Genomic DNA, 11,504 nt, shown 5'->3' with positions numbered 1-11,504 from the left:
AATATGACGTTTTTGAAGGAAGGCTATTTCGGATTTGAATTTAGGGCATGAAGATGGCATTTTGAAGGTCAGGTTATACGTCGCAATTGATGGGGCAACTCTTTGACTATCTATAGCAATTTGTTAGAAGTCTGTAGAAGGCAGGATGCGGGAGTTAGGACGAGATTAGTAATGGTATGCAAATGGACTTGAAATTTACAAAATGGCGCCTAGATGGTCATGCATGAGTGATTTTGAAAAAAGGAAGACGAGGGGCACAACTAGGGATGCTGGACAACATGTCTACCAAGTTTGGATGAATTTGGATGAGGGACGGAGCCAGGGCAGAGCTAACAAACACCATGTGTTAAACAAATGGGATTTTGTGGAAGAAGAAGAAGAAGAAGAAGAAGAAGAAGAAGACGACGGAATAGGAATACGGAACAAGAACAATACATTGTCGCCGTTGGGCGTCAATGCAAAGACGACGGAATAGGAATACGGAACAAGAACAATGCATTGTCGCCAGTGGGCGTCAATGCAAAAAAGGAAAGAAAGAAAAAGAAGGGGACAGAAAGAAGGAAAACGAAAAGGAAAAAATAACAGGAGGAAGGCGAGTAAATAAGATAAAGTCAGGGGAAGTCTTGGAAAATTATTTTTTTTAATAGTTCATATCTGTGTATTAAATGTTCGCTTGCGCTTCGCCCTCGCATTGCCTGTTCGATGAGATACACATCTTGCTCAATAGGCTCATATGTAGCTTAAAATATCAAGTTTTGAAGTCAATATACAAATCATAGTTCAGCTCGGACATCGAGCTTTCATTATTTTGTATGATTTATAAATTTATTTTTTAAGTGCTCTGTAAAATGTCCGTTTCATGTTGTGCAGGGGCGTAGACAACGGGGGGGATGAGGGGGATGGCATGTACAATCATCCCCCCCAGGTTTTGGGGAATGATATTTGGTTACTTAATAAGTCTTAATGATGATAATAATAGTAATAATAATAATGATAACAATTATAATATTAATAATAATAATAAGTATGATGATGATAATAATAATCCTCATCATTATTGTAATTGTGTTTATTGTTATTAGCCGTTATGGTTCCGATTTCTTCACAAACTTACAAAGCAGTATTGTTACTCCATGGATCATAGTGATACTGTTTATGTTTTTTGTATCTGTATGTTAATGAGCCGCCAGCCAATATCCATCTATGGATACTATGCCTGTTTCTTTGAGGTAAAAAAAGCATAGTATGTACGTATTCATTATGCTTTATAATGAACAGACATATTGTTATTTGTTTGTTGTTTATGTGTTCTATTCACAAATGGCCACAGAGGCTGTTTTCATTCATAACTACATACCCATATCAAGACAACAAAGACTATACCTGCGTGTACACAGTTGACATTGTTTTTTCTTTCTGAAGAGGTGTAACAGCAAAATTCACAGAGATAAATAAATACGTAGTGTGGTTCAATATGCAATACTATGTGTCAGTCCATTCTGTATTCGTATGCCACGGTGTGTAGATCTTGTCGATGTATGTCTGTCCATTCAAGGCGTAGTATGTGTGTGGTGCGCGCACCCGTGTGTGTGTGTGTGTGGGTGTGCGTGTGTGGGTATGTGTGTGTGTGCGTGCGCGCTTGTGTGTGTTATTTTACCTCATTAAGTATGCATCATATTGCACGATTTCAAGTTCAAAATTGCAAAAGCTCCCTACCGTGGGAGGGGGGACACCCCCCTCCCACACCCTCCCCCCGCTCGGGCGCTTCGCTCCCTCGCTCGGGCGCTTCGCGCCCTCACTAGCGTTGGCAGCCCAGTCATCCCCCCCAGGTGTACGAACCTGTCTACGCCACTGATGTTGTGAATATCCTTTGCAGCTTTTTGCACTGTGCGCTCGCATTGTTTGATTTGCCAAGTATTCCTATATATTGTCTATGTTTATTCCATAAGATTCTTTATATATTAATTCTATAACAAACTGGTTAAAACCCCCCTTTTATGACAGTTTATCAAAAATTTCGTCTCGTGATTTGCACTCGCATTAATTATTACAAATATATCAACGCATGAATCCAAGCCTCAATGTCAACAAATTTTACTCACTCATTAGGCTTATTACATTATTAAATATGATAATAACATTTTCATTAATTCCTAATGACTGAATTGTCCCTTTTCAGAAAGGAATATAAACAAGTGTCATATCGCGCTTAGGAAGAGGAATAGGAAGATCATTTTCATTTGATTACAAATTGTCCTTAGGTCTAGAATATCAAGGTTCTAGGTCAAAAAAAAAAAAAAATATCAGTCCGCGCTTTGGACTCACATCATATATTAAGTGTTATCCACATCCACTTCACAATTCCCCTTCACATTGCTTCATACCGGATCCAATATTTTCCGCTCTCTCTTCGCACTCTCGTTATTGATTTTCATGATAACAAATGAAATGTATTCAGAATGTCCAGATTCTGTCTTACTCTAAAACACACGCACACATTTAATTGAAATACCCAGCTTGATCTATATTCAGAACGTGCTAAAATTATCCAGTTTCAGATCAGAACATTAAAAAAAATCTGCTCGGGCTTTGCGCTCGCATTAATAATGTAGGAAAATACCAAATTACCAATCCTTTTTCATGATTTATAAAACATAGGGTGTCCCATTTTTAGGTCTGAAATATTTTTTCCGCTCGCCCTCCGCGCTCGCATCAATTGTTTGGTTATTTTCCTATACCGTTAATGATTACAAAAAGTGATGAGAATGTCAATTTCTTCGGTCGGAATGACAAAAATTTCCAGCTCGCGCTTCGCGCTCGCATTATTCAATAGTTAAAATATGGATCGTCTTAACCCTAACTAGGCCGGGCTTTTTTGGCTGTTCTGTTCCTCTGAGATCGCGCTCGCGCGAGCGCCGCAAAAATTTGCACGTTGGTAGTGTGCGATATAATCTACAAGGCCGTATGGTAAAATTTTCCAAAATAATGAGATTTTTATTTTTTATGAATTAATTATGATAAATTATGCATAAATCATACTTTTTGCTCTAATTCACTAAATAAAGCCTCTAGAATGCTAATTTTTGGTAAAAATATTCTTTGTAGCATTGTTAACAATGGCAATTAAAAAAAACTTCGGTTTGGAAATCAATTTCTTATGTATTTTATTGTTTCATGAATTTCTTATGTTTTTCCGTGTTTTTCAACCTTTTGTTTTTCTTTATTTTTTTCACCAGTTTTATTGCACAACTTTTTGAAGCATAATTATGCTAAAATCAATTGCTTTCAGCTATTTAAAGTAAAAATAATTATATCTTTATAAATAAGATGAGAAATCTCAATTTGCACTGACTTTGTACATAAAATCACGTTTTGGAACAATTTTTGGTCTGACATGCACTTACAAAATATTGCCTAATTTCGGAACCGCGTACCCGGGCGTCGTAAATTTGGTCTCAAAAGATGCGCAAGACTTCAAAGTATAAACTCTGCAAGTGGCGCGGTCAAAAAAATTCTCGCAGCGGAATGATCGCAGAAAATGATGAGGGGGGGGGGGGTTGATTCAACCCCCGGCCATTTTAGGGTGAATGGCTACCTGCTAACAGGTCCCTTTTCGATCAAGCAAGAACCCATATAAAAAGTTTCAGCTCGCGCTTCGCGCTCGCAGTAATTATGTAGTTACACACGCATCTTGTTCACGTTTACTAACATTGCTCAGAATGTTCATTTTTCAGGACAAAATGCATGAAACTCCCAAAATGTTTAGCTTCGCGCTTCGCGCTTGCACTATCTAAATAAGGCTTGTGAGATTATTATACTTTTATGTTGTTTCATATGAATAAAGCTTAGAAATGATTGCTAGGACTTGTGCGTTTTGCCCCCCCCCCCCATTTTTCATGACCAAGAGAAAAAGAAAGGGATAAGAAAGAAATCAAGAAATCTTGATTTTTGCAATAAAAATTTGCTTGCTCGCTTCGCTCGCTCTCAACTTCATAATAATGCTGCGTAATACGCCGTATATCAAGCCCCCCCTCAAGATCTTTGGCTCATTACGCCACTGGGACAACCCCCTCAAAGAAACAAACAAAAATAAACTTTTTAGCGGCTGATCGGGGAAAATATGGGTAAAAAAAAAATCCTCCCCCCTATTGGTGGAAGCTGGATCCGTCCCTGTATTTGTGTATTTCTATTCATTCTGATATTCTACTTAATTGTATGATGATTATTTTCAGTGTACGTATATTAAATATTGTTACGAGTGTCATGTTCTCGAAAATGAAACGAAAAAAACATGGATTTTTTTTTTCGGTAACCTAAAAATGCAATGTTAAATACATACCCTTAACAATTATCTAAATAATAATAATTCTTATACCATGATTACTAAAATATCAGATCTGTGTATTATTTCGTGAATAAAATCAACGATATGTAACTACAATGCTCATAGTTACGACAAGTGATTTTAACTTTCATTTGATATTACTATTATAGCAAAGAGACACTCTTGATCTCTATGCTGATCCCAGTGAACGTCCGTCTGCATTACGTCACCTCGCTCAGTGCCTTTGTACATGTTGTAAGATGAATCAGCATCATGATGACTTCTACTCTTCATCATCATCGATGGCCTCGACTGCAAAGGTAATATCTAGAAGGAGGTACTTACATGTATATGTAGCAGTACTTGAAATCAAATCATAGATTTTTTTTTTCATTTCAGGGCTAACAACACCAACTTTAAAGGGTGTGGTAACGTAAGGGTCCTTTTGTAAATCATTTTTTCGTATACCTAAATATTCGGATTTGACGGTTTTTTCAATTCGTTGTTTAAATTATGATTTTCAGTGACTGTTTAGTTGGTCGTTTATACCGTGGTCACATTTGTCCTACGGCGGCCGTACGGCGAGTTGAAAACAGCCGTTTTAACTTTGTCTTTGCCAACTACATATACGTGGTTTGAATTAAAATTAATTAAACGGCAGTTTTCGATTCGCCGTACGGCCGCCGTAGAGCAAATGTGACCAAGGTATTACGAATATCGTGATTTCACCTTTTATAGTCAAACAACAGTTTTGACACAGGGGCATGTGCGGCTCAAACAGAGCAAGGATATACATGTAGTTCGTCTTGAAGTCCGGTATAGTAGAAAGTTAACATCAGAGTAGGCCTACAGATTAAAAGAATACAGCCAAATCATGTTGGTTTTTTTTATAAAAGGAAAATAAATTTGTTCACTGTCTTCCGTCTCACATTTTTTTATTTTTTTTATTATTATTATTATTATTATTATTATTATTATAATTTTTTTTTTTTTTTGGGGGGGGGGTTGAAATGTTGCCTCTCATGCCATGTCCGCTCCCTTAGAATATTTGGTTCGTTCCACTAAATTTGATTGCACTGATATATGTACTAGGGAGTGGAATAGAAATGAATTATCTTTTTCAGCCATTCATGTCTAGCCCGTATTGCACATAAATAATAATAATAACTATGATGATGATTATATATATTTATTTACCAAGGGAAGCCACTTCATTTTACTGCTCTTCGAAGAGTTACATTGAATTAAGAAAAAAAAAGCGAGCTTCTTTCCTGAATCGCCCCCACCCAAATCGGACGCCAAATACGACTTTGTTCAATTTCACAAATTGTTTATGTAGGACCTACACATCGTGATTGGCATGTAAATGAGGAATCTGATGAAGCCATCCCTTACATTATTGTATTTTGATTTTTTTTTCTCTCTCTCATTACAATGTTGAATAATGTTTGATTTTTTCTTGATCAAGGTAAATTTCTATTGTTTTGAACTATTTTGATTTAATGAAGGGTCACTGTACTGTGAAAATGAAATATTGCATAGTGCGAACAAAAAATACAATATGGACAGACTATCTCGTTTGCCTATTGCTATGCCATGCATAAAATTTATAGTGCATACCTTTCTAATTTTACATGCAGTTTTGATTAAATTACAGATTCTACTCTAATTTTTGTTTCATTTCATTTTGTTGTGAAATTACCGATCTTCTGTTTGTATTCATGAAATGAAATATGTGTTTGCAAGAACATGTTGGTTTATGTAAATTTATCATAAAAATAATATGGTGTGGTACAGGAAAGTTAATACAGAATCAACCTTGGTGTTTCCTAAAAATTATGATTAACATGATAAAAAATACAATCATACTAAGGAAAATAGATTATTGATGACTTGCATTTTTCTTGTGATGTGGTTTGGGTGTTTTTTTTTTCATTTAGCTTGTTACATTGTTTCTCTCTTTCCTATTCTATTTTGTTAATTGTCAGCCGATGGCATATGGTAATCATTATATATCATGTTTCCACTAGCATGATCTCTTGCCATCTATTAGGTTTGTTTCATTTATTTTGCATCTATTTTAGGATGATTGTAACACGAGCTCAACTGCGACTGATCTGACCGTTACTGATACGACACTAGAAGGATGGCAGGATTGTGGATCGATGTTTGACAGTGTGAAGAGGTTCACCATACAGGTACGGTACGCGATCACATGTGACGTCATCCACAGGATCCATCTACCAGCAGTAACAGAGCTCACCATTCAAACACATGAGTATACTGATTATCCGGCTATTCTCCACGATGATCCCACCTCACTACCCAATGCTCTTCACCAGGTCTCATCTCATCTTGTCAAGTTCACATTCAGAGATATCGACATCGGTAACGATCAGGCTGAATGCATCATTCAAGCTTTCAGATCAACACACGATCTCAAACATCTGAGGATCCTGGGGTGAGATGTCTTTCTTTTATTTCTATCATCTTTTGATTAGCGATGACCATTTATTGCTTTGATTCAGCTACACCCTTTCTAAATATCCATTGTTCGGTTCTTTATTGTGAAAAATACATATACTGCTGAAAACATAACAAGAAATGCTTATGCAACTCGGTGGGTAATGTTATATAAACGATATTTTATGTATAACGTAAAATAAATACTCATAGAAAGAAGCTCATATCCGTTGTCTAGCATGATTTTATGTTGTGTTTAAGCATGAAATTAAAGATATGGTAGTTATTAAGATTAGAGTTAACCCCCCCCCCCCTTTACTATGATGTCTAAAATGCTCGACCGCACGTATCGACGTAATGACACATACTTTCATTTGGATACTACTCCGAATGTTCGAATGTGAATTACCGGAATAAATGATTGTCTTGCATTTATCTCGGGGCCATTTTGATTTGATGGGCCATAGACATGGATGGGTAGATGCTCTTCTGCTTAAGAATGAAAACACCTTGCTTTTGTAATTCATTTTCTTTTTTTTATTTTATGCAAATCTATTTGTTGTATACTTACAATCTTAACCCCTCATACTTTTAACCTATTAAAGGGCATTCAAATCTTGTCGGTCCATTATTAAACCATAGTTTTGTCCCCGCCTTTGCCGAAGTTTTACTTCGCTTTCCATATAGAGCCCAACCACAAAATATAAACCTCCCCATAACACGCAATACACTCTATTCCGACGAATGTATCTTTTCTTGATGTTAATATATACTATTAGGTTCATAAGATGTGGGACTGATGAGAGTTTTGATCGTTCTATTTTTGATTCCGATGATGAACATAAGATAATAGTGGAGATAGTACATGGCGAACCAATTAGGTAAGTCATAAGACCTTATTTTATCAAACATTTCCTTTTCTTTCTAATTATGCAATCAGATCCCCTCTCCAATGGAATTATCTACGTGTTTTATTTGTTCGTCACTCATGTTCAAATGTATAATATAAAATTATTTTACACTTCTACACTTTCCAAGGAAAGCTGGCTAGAGCCCATTATATTTTCCGATAAATATTATGAATTATATAAAACCAATCATCTCCCTGTCCTTATCATTCTAATCTCATCATAATTCATATTAAATATTTTGACAGAAAGTATGTTCTTCAATACTTGTAGCGGAAGGTATTTTTGGTCGATTAGTCTGGCCAAAAGGAAAGCAAATCACATTTTAAAAATGAATTCAAGGGCTGATCACAAAAAAAAAAAACCAGATGAGAAAAATGAAGATTGTTGCCAAAGTTGAATTTAAATGACTATTCAAGAGAGAGCATGACCACGTTACTACAATGATAAGAGCTTCTACTTATATAAAGTTTACTTCGTTAGCTTACAATGCATACCTGAAAATTGAACATTATTTTAACAATTAATTGTGGTAAGATATGCGTAAAGAAATATATTCATCTAATCGCGTTGGAATCTTATTAAAGCGCCTTTCATCATGGTACACGCGGATTTACAACACTCCCTATACTAGATATTATTGCTAGTTCGAAAACCATCCGTCCTACAGAGTCTCCACCCAAATTGTGTGGGCGTGCGCTCTCTCCCTCGTCCCTCTCTCTCTCCCTCTCTTGACTTGTCCCCCCCTTTTTTTTTTCTAAACTCCATACATGTGAATGTCTTTTTATTACTATTCAAATTATCTTCCCGGGGGGGGGGGGGGAGTCAAATGTATTACTGTAGACACGTGTAGCCAAAGTTTTTCCAAATATCCCTTAAACGAGTTTTTCTCTGAGCGCAAAATAACCCCCTTAACAGGTTTTTCGCGAGCTTCATTAACACATTTCGTCCCCTAAACAAGTTGTCGCCAGAATATGATCCCTAAACAAGTTTTGTCTTCTTGCTAATAATATATTTAAATATAGACAAATATATTTTCATGGGTATTACATACCCCCCCCCCCCCAGCGGCGTACCCAGGATTTTACAAAAGGGAGCAAATTTATTGGAGGATATTTCGTCCGCAAAAAAGAGAGAAAAAGGTCTTCAACCGCAAATAAAAGAGATTTCATACCACACCAAAAATTGGACAAGCCAAAAAAAAGGTCTTCAATTTGCAAATGTTACATAAATTATTAGTCTTGCTTCTCAAACGGGGGAACACGTCCCCTGGATCAGTTGTGACTCGTCAGGACTCGTTAGGTACGCTAGTGTCCCCCCAAGTGCAGTTAAAATTCCACAACAAGGAAGAACCTGAACAGTTTTCAGAAACGAGGAGGAAAAAGCCCCGGGGAAAAAGCTTGAGGAAAAAACATACCCTACACACGTTTGGCTTGTCTTAGAAACGAAAGCTTTGGAAAAAAAAACATACCCTGATACGTTTGACCCCGCTATTGACAATTGACCAGTCTTTCAAAACAACCCTTATTTTTAAAATAGGTGTTCTTAATACCGTTAACGAGTGCACGCGCGGCCAGTGTCCAAAACTGAAAAAAAATACCCCTTTAAACCCCCTTTTTTGGTCACACGTGTGTACAGCAATATTTGAATGCACCCCCCCCCCCGCTTCTCTTTCGCCATTTCCTCATGTTCTTATTGGTATTTTCCTTCCAATTTCTAAACATTCTTATTAATATGTATGTATCTCTCTCTCCTCTCATACACCACTATACAGTAAGCTCTTTCCAGAATGAAGTTGCGGCATCAAGATCATGAAGAATCAGACGATCCTAACATGGCAGCAAACTTGAAAAACAGGGTTCTTTCATTTCGGTTTACCGTAAAGTGGTATATGGAATAGTTTTAGAGGTAGAGATGCTCCCGCTCTCGATCAGTTAGTTTGCCATTGTCATGACCTACCATGACGTAATGACCTACCATGACGTCATGACATACCATGACGTCATGACATACCATGACTGTACAAATAACTGACATGCATGGGCATTAAAAAATGAGAATAGATTTACACTAATGATATCATTCTTTGGTCTCCGTAGACTCTGTCTTGGGAAATTTAGGACAACGTATGTTTGGAGCCAGTACATGTAGTTCTAAAACATTTGCTCCGGCGACAAGCTCCGATGCAAAATCTGCAGGTTACGCCATACATGAAATATAATCTGCAAAATTCTATAAGCCCCAAATCGTTATCTTTGCATTAGTTTGAACCAAAAACTATTATACAATCCTTCTCTAACCTATGCCCTCTGAGATATTAAGACCGGAGCAAATGTCGCATGCAGGAGCAAATGTTGTTTACCCGTTTATTTAAGTGATCCGTCTATTTTTTTTTTCATAGCCATAGTTTGATAATGGGATAGGTCATGTACTGGACAAGATGCTCCACGGTGAACGGTCCTGTGCAGAAAGTATGAGCTAAAGTCCGCCCCAACGAAAAAGGGCATATCAATGAGAAAAAAAAACCAAACAATATAAGACGCTGAAAATTCGTGTAAGCTGTGATATGAAAGAAAACATTTGACATTTCAAAGTTCTTGTTTCATTTCATTCATTTTTTATTTCCAACATATTGCATTTTTCTTCGTACAATATTACATAATATACAAGCAATGAAACAGCATCTTATTCGTACAAAAATTTTAGTTGCGATAATAATACTAGCAGGTTTGAAATGGAGGAGGCTGCTAAAAAGAATAGCTTGTAGGGTGCAGCCTCCTCGTAAAAAAAAGTTCTTGTATAATAGTATATACCAAAACAAAAAAACACACAACACAACTTGAGCATCCTTCTCACTTATTGCCCCGAAGCTCAGGAATAATCTCCCCATTAATGTACGTGAGGCATCATCGTAAGAACTGTTAAGTCCCTCCTAACCCCCCCCCCTTTTTTAATTAAGTTTCACTTGCCTATTGTTCGCTTCTATTCTGTTGTGTTTGAACTTATCCCCCTCAGGTAATTTGCATTATCATATTGTGTTCAGATTTGTTTAAGTCAGATTGTAAGCTTATTTATAAGGATCATTTAAATTTACACACATGATTATCGACCCGTTATATTTAAGCTGTATATTCGCCGATTATCTCTTTATTTGTACGTGTAATTAATTTTTCGTAATGGTGTTTTCACTTTCAATTCCTCTGTTGTTCTTTTTTCTGAGATATCTTGTATTTTTCCCCTTCTTTCTTAGCGCTTTAAAACTTTTGTATTAAGCGCTCTATAAATTGTGTACATCATTATTATTATTATAAAACCAGTTAAAAAAGAAAATGATAAAGATAGATAAATTTGGTTACAGTTACATAACAATGGCTTCGCTAATTCTGATGGTAGTGGAATTCAAATGGGGGAAGTAATGAAGTGACCTACTCACTATTTCTTGTGTATTTCTTGAGAAAGTATGGAATGCCTTAGTGTTTCTTCAGAATAATACCAATATGCTCATATCACTGTCAAATCACGTAAAACAGGGTTTTGTTCCTTCTTGAATAAGTTTCATCGCCATTTGTACACCCATTTGTCGTATATTGGAAATGCTTCCTAAATATGAAAACAAATAAATTCATTGTGATAATAACATTCAAAATAAATAGTGAGTTTATGTTACTATCCTGCTTGGGGTATAACTGTTTTGTAGAAAAAAGCGAGTGTTTAAACTAGTATAACTTCCGCATTTTACATGTAATTTTCTTGAAATGTCCAGCGTTACACTTTTTCAAATCTCCATATTTATTCAAATTATTTTTTCG

General features: G+C 36.3%; 1 protein-coding gene across 1 annotated transcript; it reads left to right on the top strand.

The window, feature by feature from the left end:
* Window positions 1-4,498: 4,498 nt before the first annotated feature.
* LOC129259249 (uncharacterized) lies at window positions 4,499-11,386 on the top strand. Its single transcript, XM_064099003.1, has 4 exons — window positions 4,499-4,644; window positions 6,409-6,785; window positions 7,567-7,668; window positions 9,470-11,386. Exons 1-4 carry the CDS (start codon window positions 4,585-4,587, stop codon window positions 9,486-9,488), a joined length of 558 nt encoding a protein of 185 aa, XP_063955073.1. The 5' UTR covers window positions 4,499-4,584; the 3' UTR covers window positions 9,489-11,386.
* Window positions 11,387-11,504: the final 118 nt, after the last annotated feature.

This window comes from Lytechinus pictus, chromosome 4 (genome assembly GCF_037042905.1).
Source record: "Lytechinus pictus isolate F3 Inbred chromosome 4, Lp3.0, whole genome shotgun sequence".
NCBI classification, from domain to species: domain Eukaryota; kingdom Metazoa; phylum Echinodermata; class Echinoidea; order Temnopleuroida; family Toxopneustidae; genus Lytechinus; species Lytechinus pictus.
The sequence above is the reverse complement of the archived record's forward strand: the minus strand, read 5'-3'. Positions and strand labels throughout refer to the sequence as shown.

Excerpts from the sequence above, each read along its gene's own strand:
- LOC129259249 (XM_064099003.1), top strand. The coding sequence starts at position 4,585 with ATGAATCAGCATCATGATGACTTCTACTCTTCATCATCATCGATGGCC. Across the intron at positions 4,645-6,408 it reads CGATGGCCTCGACTGCAAAG|GATGATTGTAACACGAGCTC; the intron begins GTAATATCTAGA and ends CATCTATTTTAG. Across the intron at positions 6,786-7,566 it reads AAACATCTGAGGATCCTGGG|GTTCATAAGATGTGGGACTG; the intron begins GTGAGATGTCTT and ends ATATACTATTAG.